This window comes from Pangasianodon hypophthalmus, chromosome 3, assembly GCF_027358585.1.
Source record: "Pangasianodon hypophthalmus isolate fPanHyp1 chromosome 3, fPanHyp1.pri, whole genome shotgun sequence".
Taxonomy (NCBI): domain Eukaryota; kingdom Metazoa; phylum Chordata; class Actinopteri; order Siluriformes; family Pangasiidae; genus Pangasianodon; species Pangasianodon hypophthalmus.
In genome coordinates, this window is record NC_069712.1 from 11,700,028 (window position 1) to 11,717,660 (window position 17,633).

General features: G+C 39.7%; 1 protein-coding gene across 3 annotated transcripts in view; it reads right to left on the reverse strand.

Annotated features, from left to right (window-relative positions):
- Positions 1–9,919: 9,919 nt before the first annotated feature.
- The window catches only part of LOC113544831 (adhesion G protein-coupled receptor A1), a 180,309-nt gene continuing 172,595 nt past the window's right edge, over positions 9,920–17,633 (reverse strand). The window contains exons 5-6 of one of the 3 annotated variants that reach the window (XM_034303151.2): positions 16,460–16,555; positions 9,920–16,211 (exon numbers count right to left, since the gene is read on the reverse strand). In XM_034303151.2, the coding sequence (XP_034159042.2) occupies positions 14,885–16,211; positions 16,460–16,555 (1,423 nt within the window). In that variant the 3' untranslated portion in view covers positions 9,920–14,884. The remainder of the gene's footprint in view (positions 16,212–16,459; positions 16,556–17,633) is intronic. The other 2 variants (XM_026943857.3, XM_026943850.3) reach the window with 2 other exon arrangements.

Consider the following 17,633-nt stretch of genomic DNA (forward strand, 5'->3'; position numbering starts at 1 on the left):
GAGCTTGAGTGTGGTGTGGAAAATGATACAGGTAATGATCATATTCCTAGTTAGCATGGGAAAATGATCTGCTATAATACTTGTGTTAGTTGTCCCATGCTGATATATTCTTTTGAATTAACATTGGCCCTTAGTAAATGATTTCTTGGGATAATTCAGACGTAGAATTAGACATAAACGTGGTTCCTAGCAGGATATGACAGGTATAGTAATGGGATCTAATTAGCAGTCTGGTGACGGCTGACCTTGAGATGTCTTTTTATGACACCCACAAGTGAATAATTATGCAAATTATCACTGTGCATTAAAATAAGAAAAATGATTATATTGAAACACATATGATATCACAAAGCTGATCTCACACCTGGGGTCACTTATCCAGACAAAATACTATTTTTTTCTTTTTACAACATAGGCAGATAATTCTAGACTGATAGAAAGACACGGTATTTTGTATTAAACTATGTAATTCTTTTCTACAGTTACACTTCTTCTGACATTGACTGACTTTGATAAGACAGTTTTTCTCTTAGTAAGCAGTGTCAAGTAGGTGATACGCTACAGGACACTGGGGATTTTGACAGGAAGCTGATGGGATGGTCTGAGGACATGGCTGCTGTAGTGGTGCTTAGTTAGCTTGTCTTTCTCCCACATTCCCTTTGGGACTGTAGTGTAGTGGGGCTCAATGTAGAACATGCCAACTGAACAGTCTTGCAATATGATGACAGTCTGTCTGGTAGCATTTTTTGGGAGAGTGAAACAGAGGTCACTAAGAAATATGAAAGAAGAAACAATTTTAAAAAAATCCCACCAGGCCATTTTACCAGACAGTGGATCGATAATCTTATTAAACAAGAATACAAATACTTTCAATACAAACAAAAAAATGAATATGAATACTCTGTATTTGTAAGACATTAATTCTTCTTAAAAGTCATATTTAGCTAAGTGATTCTGATCAAGCTTTATATTCAGTTCTGTTCTTTGTAAAAGTGGTTGCTATTCTTTGTAACACTGCATTTAAACACATCAAGACTTTATCACAGTGTCAGTTTTAAATGCATTCACTCCTTATTGTCCCTGCTGAGTCGGGTTCTCCCTCAGGATTATCTGTTCATGGTTTTCCATACTCCTCGCTGTCTAACTGGTGTTAATCTCTGTTAACATGGTCGAGTGTGTTTCTCTCTATATACCACACACGATGTTAATTGCTGAGCCTGCTAGATTACTTGTCTTCACTGGGACTGGACTTGCTTTCTCTCTGTTTACCCCTAATTCTCCCTGCTTTGTTCTCCCTCAGTGTTTTTTCCCCTTCCTCCAACATCTTAAAGAATAGTGGGTCAGTGGATACATATTGCTACCCTGTTTGGGTGGCTTTCCCTCGCTGTTCTCAGTTTAGTCTGATATGTTAGCTGGGTTTGCACTAATATACAGTTTTAAGGCTGGAGTTCCTCCATATTTTTCTCATGAAACATCCAGTGATACACTTTCACTCCTGTAGCCAGTGTCTGAATCCACTGAAAGTTGAAGACGGTCACCAACTATGTGCTTTCTGCTTCGGCATGGCCTATCTGAAAGATGCAGTGTCTGGTTTAGACATCTGTGCTGACTGTGCGGCGATGCCAATGCCATCATGGCACACCCGCCTAGTGGATTTGGACCCTGATTCAGAGTCACATCTGATGCAAATGCAACAACTTTAACAGCTTGCTGGTCACAAATGCCCATGTACAACAACTGATAGGTACAGAAGCAGAGAGTCAGAGTCAATTTCTAGGCATATGGATGACCTGGGGCACCCATGGCTCATTTCATGATTCAGGAGCTCTTGTGGAAGCTCATGTCTTTCATGTCCTTCATCCAATCTTCCTCCCCTTCCCTGGACTGATAATGAACCAGCAGTTGAATTCTCATATTAAACTCTGGCCTCAGTAACATTTGAAAACAAGTCTGGATTTGCCTCTGCCAGCTCACACCTGTAAATTGCAGGCCCTAAACTAGCTGTAACAGCCACTCTCAGAAAGTGTGGTTAGACAGTGATGTACAGCCTACAGCACCAGATATATTCTTTCAGACTGCTTTAAAGGAAGGTGTGGACCAGCAGCTCAACCTCATCCTGGCTCTGTGACGCACACTCAAAGTAGTACAATGGATCACAAGCAGGTTGGCCTGGACCACATGCCTGCCACTGATGCCTGTATTGTGTGGCTAGTTGTCTTGCCAGACAAAACACTTCATCCAGATGTACACTGCCCATGCACTGTAGATACACTGATGACCTTCTAATAAGAACTTCCAGTTTTACAGTGCATGTGGTACACACTTAAAATGTGTTCACAAATGGTGATTGCTCTGTTTGGGAGCTAATCAACACCTCACTTGTAGCAGTGGAACACCTAGGCCAGGATATGGGGCTGCATTCCCCAACCTGGTTAATGCATAGCACCAAGCTTAGTTAGCACAGTCTCCTTTGTCAGACGTGTGTAAACCAACCAGGCAAAATCTGCCTTGTGTGGAAGGGTCACTCTTTGACCCTGCCTCCAATGAGTCCCTGAAGAGGAGAGTGCAGAAAAAGAGATTGCAGGTTTCAGACTCACAAACCATCATGCCCAAACAGATAGGCCATGTGCCATGTATAGATCACTGCAAACTGGTATCACATTCCAACACCCATAAAGGATCCCTCAGCCTCGCATTAGCCCTAGGCAGGGTAGGGATGTGCGGTATACCGGTACTGGAAAAAATACCGGTATATATTATATTTCAAACAGTACGATATCATAATTTTGCTCAGTTCGGTATTTCATTCGCTGCTGTTCCGAAGTTCACCACTACGGAACACTGTTACCCAAACTGACCCGAAACCGGCAAGCGTGAAAACGCCAATGGATCAAACAGGTGAAACTCACTCTACACGTCCGAAATGAATAAATAAAGTGGTAGAAGTGAAATAAGGCATTACTTTGCCTACTAAAGTGATGAAAAAGGTGAACCAACCGACCTTAATTCACCAGTCTGCAAGTGCTGCTATAAGCACTGTGCTGCCCCGGGAGGCAACACATCAAATCTCAGCAAACTTCTGTCACTCGCTTATCCTGATTTGCTCAAGGAGTTAGAAGATCGACAGGTGAGTGTCTCTTTCAACTGCTTTAATTTAGACTTTTATTTTAAAGGGATCCTTAATATTATTTTTAGTATTAGTAATAGTGTTGAAGGGCATATTACTGCTGTGACGACCTCTAAAGGGAAGCAGCTGAGAGAGAGAGAGGTATAAATGAAGAGTTTGATTCCAAAACGCAATAAACGCCATAAAAAATTTAAAAAAAAACTGAGTTCCCGCCAAAATCAGTATTGTATGTGGTCGGTATTGAAAAGTCATTTTTGAATTTGACGCAGGATGCAATATCCGCCGTGTTATTCTGTCTTGTTTTCTCTCTATCTTTCCAAGCCGCGACAAACGCCAGTCTCCCTTCTCTGCAGAATGAGATCCATCCGCTCAACCAATCACAGCGCACCATTCCACGCATTGTAAACAGTAATGGCGGCGCTTTGAATACACCCGGCATCCTAGTTTTCCTCATCTACTTTGTACTCTGTGATCAACAAACAAACAAAAAAATGAATAATGTTGACGGCATTGATGAACCTGATTCTGATACATTTTCTTTGCACCATTTGATAAAGACTGAAAAGATATGAAGAGATGATCCTATTTTAATTTGATCTCTTCAGGTTTTTTTGCTTCCAAAATCAAAATTTGACCTATGTTCCATGTAGGTTTTATTTATTTATTTATTTACATTTTCTTTGCACAATTGTTCATGCGGCGTTTCAAGCAGTGTGTTTAATAAAATTGTTTTCAATTCACTTATATTTTGAGGCTGGTTATTTGTCACCTACGGTATCGATTTAGTATTGATACAGAGGTATTAGATCCTAGTATCGTACCGAAGTCAAAATTGTGGTATCGAGCCACCTAAAAATCCCCCACCCTAAACAGTTCCCCCACCACTAAAGGGTCCCACAGAGCTTGGCCATGAAGTGCAGGGGCTGGTAGCTGGGCATTTTAAAACCCAAAACATTGCTCATTGGAGAGTGACTACATCAAATCAGCGGGTCTTCATGACAATGGTGCAGGAATGCAAAGTTTTCCAGTTCTGCTGTTGCTCCTGTAGGGTCTCAGGGTCTTATTGCTATCAGACCCCGGCAAAGCTGTCATCCTAACCCAAGAAGTTTGTTCGCTCTTGGTCAAAGGGACGATCAAAAAGGTGGACAGCATTGTTCCAAGCAAAGTGCATGTTAGTGTGTGTGGCACTGGTATGACTGTTTTAAGTGCATTCATATTTCTGGAACTTTTTTTAACACTTCAGCTGACACAGATGGAGGATAGAGGATGATTAACATACAATTTTCCATGGGAATATAAGATCTATAGTCTCTAACTCTACACCTACAAACTATAATGAGAACTTTGACTGTAATGTCAAAATATTAGAAACCCCAACAATGCTGCTGCATCTTGTACACATAACAGCTTCACACAAATCATATCCGGTCAGAGGAGGTCCTAAGGCAGTGCCTTACCATAAATGGATAGAGTTGAGGGGTGACAAATTGTGCTTATATGGTAGGTTTCATTAAAAAGGATGCAGTTTTCATGTTCTTGTTAGGCCTCAGTGAAGATGATTTATGAAGATGATATCTTAGGATTAAGATGATTTCTTATTTTTTTCTTCCTCTATGAAGACGATTTACTTTTGAAAGTCTTCAGTTATCATTGCCACTGTGGTATAGTTTCCCAGAGTTAAGCAAGTGACTTATAATTGCAAGTGTAATATGGAAAAGTAGACCTATAATCAATATTCACTCCTTCAGTAGACTAAAGACTGGGTAATGATATGAACTATTTGCACTATGATGATGAACATGTGCACCATAGAGAGGCTGTAATCTAACATGGGTTTATTGATTTAATCTTCCTAACACTCCAGGCATGTAAAGCATAATACCACTAAGGAATGACACATAATCTGATTCATTGCTGTCTGCCGTTGTCTAATGACTGTTATTATACTTATGTATTCCTGTTATGTAGCTGTACATAGTAACATAGTACATAATAATGTGAATTTTGTTATTTCAGACTTATTGTATTACTTGTCATATGCTTATTATTTAGAATTAAGTTAATTACTTCAGTGGATTGCACAGTTTATTCTGATTAATTAAAATTTCTTCAGTTAGTATTATGAAGGGAAAAAAAGGCAAATGTGCTGTTTGTTCAGATTCTGAAACAATCAAGGCTTCAGGCAGTCAAGCTACAAACAACATCAATGAGCTAAATTAAATTGAAGTAAATTATATGGGTTAGAAACCCATCTGGAAATAAAAAATCAGGGAAAAAAAAGAAAAACAAATTAATTGTAGCATCTGTAAGCCCTGAGAGGTGCTCCATGTGTGAGCACTGAATTATGCCAGACAGCTGACCTTTAACAGAATTAAACAATAGAGTTAAGCCAGGTCATACCTAGGCAGCAATGTGACATGCTGGCCTTGGGTAAGCCAGCCAGGGTGCCATGTTCATGTTCTGCTGACCTTGTAGAACATTAGCCAAGTAGAACATCAGCAGGGACAAGCATTAAATTCATTAGGTTCACCAAGCAGCTTCAGATTTATTGGTCAACATGGCTCCAATTTGCTAGTAGTTAATCACAGTGTGTTTAAACAATCCTCACACTGATGAAGACAAACACAGTTTATGGAGTCATTTTACTGCGCTCTGGCGCCTGCCATAGTGCTGCTTGAGATTTATTTGCTTAAAGAAAAAGCAAAATGCTCCATCCTGGAAAAGGTCATGGAGGTCAAAGAATTTGGTCTTGAGCCTTTAAAGTCATGTGGTCGATCCGAGCCCATAACGTCCCACTACAATTAGTGCGTCCTTGAGCAAAGCAATCGCAGGTCACACCTGTTCTGTGACTGTGGAATACAGATTTACTCAGGTGTCTTTGAGGAAAACATCAGCTACATCATATTCATGAGATTCTCCCCAGCAACTATAATAATAATGTCATTTTTCATTAATGCACTTTTTAATTGTATTTATTTTTACCCAAATGCAAGCAAAGAGTGTGTAGAATATTGCCACTTGGTGGCAGCACCACACCAAAACATAAAAAGTATTGTGGTGTTGCAGTATTGTGGAAACAATGCTAACCATAAAACACACTAGGGAAATAAAGAGACATTTTCAAATTTATGAAGAAATCCACTAATCTGAAGCTCTATTTACTTTTAAAACATTCATATATTTAAAGGGAATAGTGAATTGATTCTGAGGCCCTAATCATAGCCATGATCTCTTACAGTATAAATATTTTTACACATAATCTAAGTATGACAGGAACAGCAGCCCAGTTAAAGGTGACTTGTATGAGAAATATGTTATGCTATGTCTGAACTGTCTATAATCTGTGATTAGATTAATAGATTAGCCAGAACAAAAAGGCAAAACACAAACTTTTAAGAACACAGAAAACAGGAAAACAGGGAAGGTCACTGTTCAAATCTCCGATACTGTAACAGAGACATACATATATAGCACTATAGACTGTTGGAATAGTTATTCATGGCATAGACATATGCATACAGTCAACTCTATCAATTACCAGAACTGTTCAAGGGCCAAAAATGATTGTACAATTATAATTTTATCACATTAACGTCAAACATGAAAAAGGTTTTTCTGTAGTAGTCATCCATTTCCTGGCAAATTTTCAACTGTTCCTTGATATTTTTAAATCTATTTCCTGACTTAACAACTGTCTGTAACCATCTTTTATGTTAATAGCTTTTTGGTTTTCCCATGATGATGGATGTCAAAAAGATTTTTTACACGTGTACAACCTCATATTTACACGCCAGAGAAACAGGAAATGGTCAACAACATTGCTAGAGTTTTTGGAGCCAGAGAGCAGAGTAATATAATTATTTTAAAACTCACATTTTATTTGAGTTTATTTTCAATATTATTTATGTGTATCAATAAAGTTGCCACATATGTTGCTGAGAAAAATGACTAATAATTAAAAAAGCTGTTTCTGCAGGAAGGTTGTTTTGCTGCTCTAGTACTTTGGATGGAAAATTTGCATCATAATGTGTTGTTTATTATACAGCATCCCTGTATATCTAAAGAATTGCAGTAATTGTGGGAATTGCAGATACACTACAGATATGGTAGACAGAGCCTAGGTTTGAAAAACATTGGAATATTAATTTAAACCTGTTACATCACCCATTGCACGTTTTTTTATTTTTATTTTATTTATTCAGTTTTGCACATTTTCATGAAGGGTGGTTGCTCTTTGATGCTTCGGGGCTGTTTTGCAGCTAGTAGTCCAGGGGCTCTGTGAAGATTGATGGTATCAGGAATTCTGGAGAGTAAGAATATATACTAACCCAAAACTATTTGCCTTTGCCAGGAGATAAAGAATTAATACATAGAACCTTAGTGGTAGTGTTTTTGAAAAAATACTTAAGTGGTTGCATTATAAACCACATGACACCATCGTCTTTTAAAAGCCCTTCAGAGTCCTTAGCATGTCCTCTGTCACATCCTTTTTCTCTCTATTTCACCTTTGTGTTCAATGTCGTTGTCACTTGCTGAATGTGCTGAATGGCCTGATCATCTCTCTGCCTTTATCCTTCACATTTCTTTGCAGTGCAGTCAGATCCCACTGTACAGTTTTAGCTTTCATATTCAGCGTACTGATTATAGGGGGTGTTGGTAGGGAGATGTGCTCATGTTAAGGGCATAATTCCAATGTTAATTACAACTAAATCACCATTTGCACAGTCCTGCTTGAACACCTGGTTGGATCTAGGCTGAATTAATGTCCTTTACCCACATGTTGCAAAGTGAAAACATCAGTGTCTGTCAGTTACATTCAGCCTTTATACATAATGCAGCATCATCTGCTCTGAATGCAAAGCAGTTTTAAGTACCCTGACTGCTTACATAAGTGGCCATGTAAATACTGAATGCCAGATTCACTTTGGTTTGAATATTATTACAATTTCTATTTAAACAATTTGTATGTGAAAGTCAAAAATCCACATTTGAACATCTAATATACCATGTTCCACATTGCCAAATCTTAGTCTATTGGAACCCTCGTTCCTATACTCTTAAAATGGGCCAGAAATGTTTCTTTAGGGTTTAGTTTTACATTTTATAAATTATGGCCCTAATTCTATTCATTTCTTTGTATTTTTTTTTCATATTTATGTAACAAGTTTAACAATAGACATTGTCTCACAGGACCTTTACAGAAATTTGGAAGTAGATTTATATTTGTAATGAAGAAACCAGAGGTGCAGAGAGCACAGTGGCAAGGAAAAACTCCCTGCGACCACATGAGGAAGAACCCATGAGAGGAACCAGACTCAAAAGGGAACTCATCCTCTTCTAGGTCACACCAGGATTACATACATTCAGGTTAGTACAAACAGTACTAAGTGTGTTGAAAAGATGTTTAGTAGGAGCATATTGCAGGTTTGGAAAAGCACAGGACAGTCTTTCTGTTTACAGCAGCAGTTCTTAGAAGGTAGAAATTGGTATACAGGTGAGGGGAAATTTATATACAGAAGCAAGGTTAGTCTTTAGCATGAACTGTCTTTTGGAAGTACAGATCTATAGGGTTTCCATGTGAGACAATCCAGAGAAGCAGAAGTAGAGTGACCAGTGCAGAAGCATTAAGTAGAAGTAGAACATCAGGATGAATCAGGCAGGTTAAGAGAGTGAGAGGAGTCACAGCAGGAGAAATGTGTCATAAAAAATGAAGAGTGCCTTTTATGTTTCTGAATGTTAAAGTGGTGTCTTACTAGGCTTATACACTCACCAACACTTTATTGGGAACATTATGCTAATACTGGATAGGGCCTCCTCTTGATCTCAAAACAGCCCCACTTTTTCATGGCATGGATTCCACAAGGTGCTAGAAACATTCCTTTGAGATTCTGGTCCATGCTGACATGATTGGAGCACGCAATTCCTGCGGCCTTTTCAGATGCACTTTTCATGCTGAGAATCTCCTATTCTACCACGTCCCAAAGGTATTCTACTGGATTCACATCCGGTGACTGGGAAGACCACTGAAGAACACTGAACTCATTGTCATTGTCAAATCGAGATTCATCAGACCAGGCTACATTTTTTCCAGTCTTCAACTGTTTTGGTGAGCCTGTGCCCACTGCAGCCTCAGCTTTCTGTTCTTGGCTGACAGAAGTGGAACCCGACGTGGTTGTCGGCTGTTGTAGCCCATCCTCCTCAAGATTCGACATGTTGTGCATTCTGAGATGCTTTTCTGCTCACCACAATTGTACAGAGTGGTTATCTGAGTTACTGTAGCCTTTCTGTCAGCTCGAACCAGTCTGGCCATTCTCCGTTGATTTCTATTATCAACAAGCCATTTCTGTCCACAGAACTGCCACTCACTGAATGTTTTTTCTTTATTGCACCATTCTGAGTAAACTCTAGTGACTGTTGTGTGTGAAAATGCCAGGAGATCAGCAGTTATAGAAATACTCAAACCAGCCCGTCTGGCACCAACAAATATGCCACGGTCAAAATCACTGAGATCACATTTTTCCCATTCTGATGGTTGATGTGAACATTACCTGAAGCTGCTGGCTTATATCTGCATGATTTCATGCATTGCACTGCTGCCACATGATTGGCTGATTAGATAATTGCATGAATGAGTAGGTGTACAGGTGTTCCTAATAAAGTCTTCAGTGAGTGTAGAGCACTACAAAATTCTATAACGGCATTATGTACCCTATGTAATGAGCATATGGGGTGAAATATAGTAAAAGCCAAAAAAAAAAAAAAAAAAAAATCCTGCAGGACATGAAGATGGATTTTTACTTCCGGGTAGCCTAGGAAATGTAAAATCTAGCTAAATATATAAGACAAGAAAACAAATCCAAAATATTAAGTTTTATGGTAAAATTATGACATGCTTGTGATTATTTTTAAGAAAAGTACAGTGTTTTCTTTGATGGAAACTTGATGCAAATGTGAAGTTCAATTTATCAGAGAAACAAACATTTATTTTTATTTCTATTATATTACACTGCAAAATGATAGCAAGTAAAAACATCTTGCATATAGGCAAATTCAACGAATCTTTCCCTTTTATTAGAATATATAAGATTTATAATGTATAAGATTTGTATATAATTTTACATATTTCAAGCATGATTGATTAATTTCTGCCTTAATCTACTGGCAGAAATGTTCGCTTATTTTCAAGAGTTTATGTCTAAAATGCAGCAAAACTAGAATAAACCAATTTTAAGCTTGAAATTAATGAATATGTGTAGAAATAGGCTTTTATAACATTTGTTAAAGAAACATCTCAAATGAGAAATATTAGAGAACTTTTCCTTTATTCAAGATATCCTCACTTGCTATCATTTTTTGCAGTGTATGCAGCATGTGTGCAAACCTGCCAGAAATCTCCACAGCACATCTCTCTCTCTCTCACACACACACACACACACACGCGCGCGCGCGCGCACACCCCCAACACCCATAACTACATCTATGCAGGCACACACACGCACACACACACACGACAACGGACTCTAATAACTACATCTATGCATGCACACACATAACCACACCACTGTGACCATTAACCATCAGCACATTTAACCATCAGCATATTCACAGGCAAATTTCCAGACCCAATTCTTATGGTCGTCTGAACAGCTTCTTTGCAACAACGTTACATAAATATCATAGAGATTAGTATATATTAGTATATACTAATGCTAGATTTGAGGTACACCTACCTTGTAACTACAATCGTGTGCATTTTGTAGGTGTACAGTTACTGACAGTAGCCCTTATGTTGTGTACACAGATTGTGGAGCAGATATTATTTGGGTGCTGGTTCACTCTTCATACAGTATATCAACCCTTATATCTGTACTGTCTGTTCCTTTTCTTTGTGTTCCAGCGTTTGTAGTTTATAAGACAGTTTCAACTTGCGTATTCTGAGTAGTCAGACTGTTTAGCTGGTTTAATTATGTATGAGCTAATTACACAGCTCACTGCTTCAGAAACACAGAGTGATGATATACAGTCTGTCTATGAGAGTTATTGTTATCAGTGTGTTTTCTTTGGCAGAAATGGCTGTACTAATTTATTTGGTATGAGATGAACCTTTGGTTCTTGGCAGTTGTTGGGATCTGGATGTACAAATTTAAATTAAATCTATTCTTTTGGCATTTCATGGCATTTCATGCAATAAGCTATTTGTTAAACCTCATGGGTTGACTAAAGACATCTCCATCTTCTCTGCTATCAGAGGACATAATATTTAGTGGAACACACAATGCAGTATGACCACATACAGAGCCACATACTCATACACACATATCCTTGCCACACAAAGCAAATGGGCCACATGAATTCAGTGGTGAAAAAATACATTTATTGAAGTCCATGGGGAATGTAGAAAAAAGGTGATGAAGGTTGTTGGCTTTGCTTACAGTATCACTGGCATATTCCGAAACACACACACAATCCCAAATACACACATGCTTGTGCACATACGTACACTGCCAGCAGTCTTGGTAATGCGCTCCAAAATGGTACAGATAGTTCAAAACAGACTCGCATAGACAGCAGTTTAGCTAGTCTCTGAAGAGCGAAGCTCACCACAGTAATCGGGATTTGAGTGAAGAAAGCTTAGTGAGTCTTTTTTTTTTATGCCAGATTTCCTCTTTTCCAGTTTGACACACTGATGGGAAAATGACACACATGCCATTTAGATGTCCAACTACTACTAATGTTCCACTACTAACGTCAGGAAGGGGTCTGAAATGAATGGGAGGAAGGTTACTAAAGATGGCCACGGCTATAACGTAGTGTTTATCCTGTTTTATTTAGGAGCTGAGAGAATACAAAGGTGCAGTAGAAGAAACAGGAGACAACAGATTTGGCATCCAGGTTTCCACAGGATGGGCAAAACTATTTTCTCTTTTTCAATCAATGTGATGTGAACTACTTGCATTGCACATGACTGATCCATACATTACACCAAGTTGGCTATTTGTTGAACCATTTTTCTGTTAAAAGATGAAGGGAAGTAGTAGCTTAGAAAACCGAGCAAGAGAACACGTTTTATAATGAAATGCAAGAATGTGCAAAATCGAGTGAAGTAGCTTACACTGAACATTTCCTTGAACATAGCTGATAATTTCCTGAGTCTAAAACCCCATCTTCCTCAAGAGGAGCAGTTAGACTCCTGCTGTGAGCAATTTTTTGCCTGTGAACCATCTGGGTAAATTGAGAAATTTGTCATGTATTGTCCTTTTTTTTTTTTTTTTTTTTTTTTGGATTTTCTATATAAAAAAGGCAAAATGAGTTAAACAAGTATTCAAACTTGCTTGACCTTAAATTTAAAAGAGAGGAAAACAGTGAGGGGTAGTTTCATAAGCACACTATTGTCACTCATTCATACCACAACAACCTTCTCTCTCATATCACAGTGTATTTGCACATTCACAAACCATCTGTGACAGAGATGCATTTAAACAACCCTTATCAGTAACATATCAACTCAGATACTGAGCAATAGCCAAAATATAGATAATAAAATAAAAGGGATGCCTCAGTTATTGAAAATGTTTTACTTATTTCATACATATTTAGGTTTTTTATGTTTTAGGTCCAAATTTTGAACTACTGGTGATCAGCGTACAGGAGTGACAGCCAGCAACAGAAGAAATGGCTGAGGCAAAGCTTTGCTAGAGGTCACCACCCAGGCCAAATATTATTCTTTTTACATACTGTAAAGAAATAAGGTTCATACCAGAAATCAAGTGCTGATTTTGAAATTCAGATCTTATGTCCATGTGAAATGTTGAGCAAATTTAGTGTGAGCACACTAAGCACCACTGGCACATGGCCACGTACTGCATGGCAGTGTAGAATGGCCAGAAAATAAGTTACATTTAAAAATACTGGGTTGAAAGATAAGATTCAGTGTTTTTAATCAATACTGTAATGGCTTATTATATACTTGCTGACTACTTTATTAGGAACACCTGTAAACCTGCTCATTCATGCAATTATCCAATCAGCGAATCATGTGGCAGCGGCACAATACATAAAATGATGCAGATAAGTCAAGAGCTTCAGGTAATGATCAAAGCAAACATCAGGATGGGAGGAAAATGTGATCTCAGTGACTGTGACCACAGCACGGTTGTCGTTGAGTATTTCAAAAATTGCTGGGATTTTCACGTAGCCTCGAGAGTTTACACTGAGTGGTGCAAAAAACAAAACATCATCCAGTGAGTGGCTGTTCTACAGGCAGAAACTCGTTTTTGAAGAGCGAGGTCAGAGGAGAATGGCTAGACTGGTTTGACATGACATGAAAGCTACTGTAACTCAAATAACCACTCTGTACAACTGTGATGAGCAGAAAAGCATCTCAGAAGGCATAACGCGCACAACGCAGATCTTGATGTGGATCAACTACAATTGCAGAAGACCACATCGAGTTCCACTCCCGTCAGACAAGAACAAGAATCCAAGGCTACAGTCTCAACTTGGGTACAGGCTCAGTGAAACTGGACAGCTGAAGATTGGAAAAAGACCAGCATTGTGAGAGGCTTTCCTGTGCACCACAGCTGTAAAGATGGTGATTTGAGTTACTGTCAGCTCGAATCAGTCCGGCCATTGTCCTCTGAGCTCTCTCACCAGCAAGACATTTGATCACATTCTGATGTTTGGTGTGAAACTGATCTACTCTTGACCTGTATCTGCATGATTTTATCTATCACATTGCTGCCACATGATTGACTGGTGGATAATTGCATAAATGTGCTAGTGTACAGGTGTTCCTAATAAAGTGGATGGTGAGTGTACATAAGTGAATTTTGTGTTTCATTTCTCAGCAATGGTTAGTTTGTTTGCACTCCAGCTGATTGATGGACCACGGTTATGCAATTGTGTTAGTTGGTCTAGCACCAGAGAGTAACACGATAGGATCGTTGTACACACACCTCAATGATCAGAAATTCACCATAGAAACGGTATAATCAATACAGATCTGCAGTAAAACAGACAGTCTCGTTTTTTTTTTTTCTTCTAAGTTTGCACACTATAGAGGCCGAAAAGAACTCGGACAGAACTAGGTCTATTTTTTTTGTCTGTTTTGTATAGTACTAAGTTTCAGCTGTCGTTCACAGTATACAGTAAGCATGATTGTTAAAGTGACATGAAAACACAGATGAGTTAAAATTGCTGGTGATGTATTCATGTTGTACTTGGACACTTGGAACTTATTCTAAGTGCTTTTCACTTCACTTGTGTTGCACGGTTGGGGCACTGTCAATAACATTTTATTTAATAACTTAGATCTCATTAGAGTATAATCCGGTATCATATGAAAGATTTCTTTTCACCAAACACTAAATTGATTGCATTTGCAGAAGGACACACACAATACATTCAAGTGCACTCGCATATACGCAAAACCCAGTCACACAAAGTCACACACAGATAATGTTTGTTATCCTGTAGTGATAAAATTAGCTTTGTGGTAAAAGATAAAATCCGGATATAGAGCATGACCCCAATCTGGCAGCAAGTGTCAAACAATGTTTCCTTTTTCCCAACAAGTCAGGTCTGTGTAGCCATTCTGGAGTGATGTTTTTGTAGAATAAACAATAAAAGAAAACAAACCTGAAAGTAAGGATTGTGAGAATATTAAAACGAAAACACATATGAATCTTTAGAACGTCTGCTTCGTTTTTTAAATCCTAGAGAAGGTGGTTATTTCAGAATGCGCATCGAGCCCTTGAACTACACAGTAGTTTCATTCTTCCAGGGTCCAGTGCGTATATTCCCCGTGCTGTCAGATGGGTACAGGTGCCCCTCGTGTCCACTTCCTTTGAGAAGCCCGTTCTGGTTGGGTACACACTGTGGGAAGGACTGTCTGCGAGGGTGCATCTCAACATGGCCATGACACGGCACTGCGAGCTCATCCTCGGCCATCTTCCCGCAGCCGCAGAGGAGGGTTCCCGGCTCCCTGCTTTCAGTGTGACACAGGGGCGAAGGCAGAATCTCTGCCTTGGTACAGCATGTGTGCCGGTGGCAAAGTGCAGTATGGCACATTGGAGTGTCATGGTGAGAGCAGGCATGGTGCCACTCCTGGTGCTCGTCTTGGGCCAGGTGGCAGATGTGACCCTGGCGTTGACAGGTGCTATGCAGGCTGTCGGTGGGTGAGCTGTGTCCGCTGCCTGCATCTGCACTGGCTGGAAGATGAAAAGCCAGCTCTCTCTCTCCAACTGGCGATGCCCGCTGCCTTCCTTTAGTCCTGCCTGGTTTCAGGCAGCTGTGCAGGTGGATGGGCCGCTCTTCCAGCAGCTTCTCTGTGTGGAGAGCTGAGCAACAAGGGGTCACAGGGCTCACAGGGGTCAGACAGGTCACGTGGTTCTGTGCCTGCAGGTTACTGAGTTTACATAGGCCATGTGAGTGTGTGTGGCTGAGGACGGATTTTCCTGTGCAGGGAGAGTCCAAGTGGCAGTGATCGTGTCCATGCCCATGCCTGTGTACATCCCCATTAACATTGACCTTAGGGCGCCCATGGGCATGCCCATGCCCTTGGCAGGTATTAGCTTGGTGACCAGGGCAACAGGCACACCAGCAATGCCAGACATCGTCACGCTTAGCGCAGTGGTGAATCAGCACAAAAAGACCCAGAGTGACCGAGAAGGCTCCATACAGACAGCTGAATATCATGTCCAGGAAATGAGTCTGAGACACAGCCAGAGCCCCAAATGTCCATGTGGCTAAGAACAAAAACAGTGTGAATGCAGCGCTCCTTAGTTGGGCCTTGAATGAGTGCTCGTTGGCAAGTAAAGATGGGTTGATCAGGCCCGGGCAGCCAGCATGGCAGCGGGTCCCATCACCTCCTGGCATGCCAGGTTCACCTTGATGGTGGCAGTGGGGCACATCAGCAGCAGAGAGTCTCTGCTGCTCCTCAGACAACACCTTTAGCTCATATTTCCTCTCTGGGTGTTTACGCAGCTGGATGAAGGTGCACAGGAAGTAGACACATGTCACCAAAACGATGAATGCCACAGGTCCATAGAAAGCCCCAAGACTAGGCTCCCATGCCATCCAGCAGCTGCAATACAAAAGTAGTACAATTAGTTACTATATCATACGACATATAGCACAAAACCCCCAAAGCATATCAGTAATTGCATTTTTTTTTTCAGGCAGAGAGAAGAAAAAACAGCAACTCAAGCTATTTATAGAGCAAAATATACATAGTATTGGCTGCAACAGAGACATTTCTAAGACAAAATTTCTAATGCACTAATGTGCACTACACTGTTTCAAATATCACCCCCAAAGAAATCATTTACTTACTATGGAGTTTGCTCTCCGCTGCCATAATTTTCTATGTTGATGGCAGCTGTGATGCCACAGATAATGAAGGGAATTCCTCCACCGATTAAATAAAACCTGCAGAGACACAAACGCAGAGTCATGTGTCACAGGATGAGACGGTATTCTGCAGGTTGACATACCAGGAGGCAGTAAAGCAATAGCTGAAACAGCAGTGCAGTAATGAAAAGGAATTAGAGATCATACAACAGAATATGACTTCCATGACATGCTGTTATATGTCTGGAACTTCCTTGCTAAGCATTTAGCTACAGTGAATATACAGTTATAGCTCCTTGTATGTGACAAATAAAACTTGAAGAATGCAGTTCACTACAGCTGGGATTTGTATTCAACTTCCATTCTCATTTTTACATTTTTATTAGGTGATTAAATATGAATGGGTACAACTTTTTATCACAACATTATTCTCCATTAAATTGTCCAAAATATTTTCCTCAAGCATATTTTGTGTGTAGAGACCCTTTCACGCTTTGCCAGCTCATTGTTCTAAAAGTCTTTCTCACTCTCTGACACACACACTCTCTCTCTCTTCCTCCCACTATCTCACTCTCTCTAAACCTTGTGAAATTCAATTAAGGTGAGTACTTGAGGGGCTCTCATTAACAGTCCTGTCATACTTGACAGAGGCTTTTTCTTCAGAGGCTCTCACCTCATCATAAATACTTATTACTCACATACTTTTATTGCTGAACTTGTGTGTGTATGCTAACATGAGAAAATGATTTGTGAGGTTCTTCCCCTGGTCCTCAAGTTTACAAGCATTTAATTTCAGTCACATTTTACTGTATTTAAAAGGAAAAAAGAAAGAAAACACCACACAGACATGTCAATATCTCATATACCCATTATGTCTGAAGAAATGAATGTACACACACACACACACACATACACACGCATGCATGCACGTTTGTTCATTGTGCTTTTATTTGTACAGTTTAAACACCTTTACAGCGAGACTTTCAGAGCATCTCTTCAGCAAGCATATCAGAGACGCAGCTTTCTTAACCTGAAGATCAAGCACAACTATCAACTGATATTAATAGACATAATATCAGTAATATCAGTAATATATAGGAAGCACACAAACATACTGCCACGTACAACAATAAACACTCCATTGGGAGATTGAGAG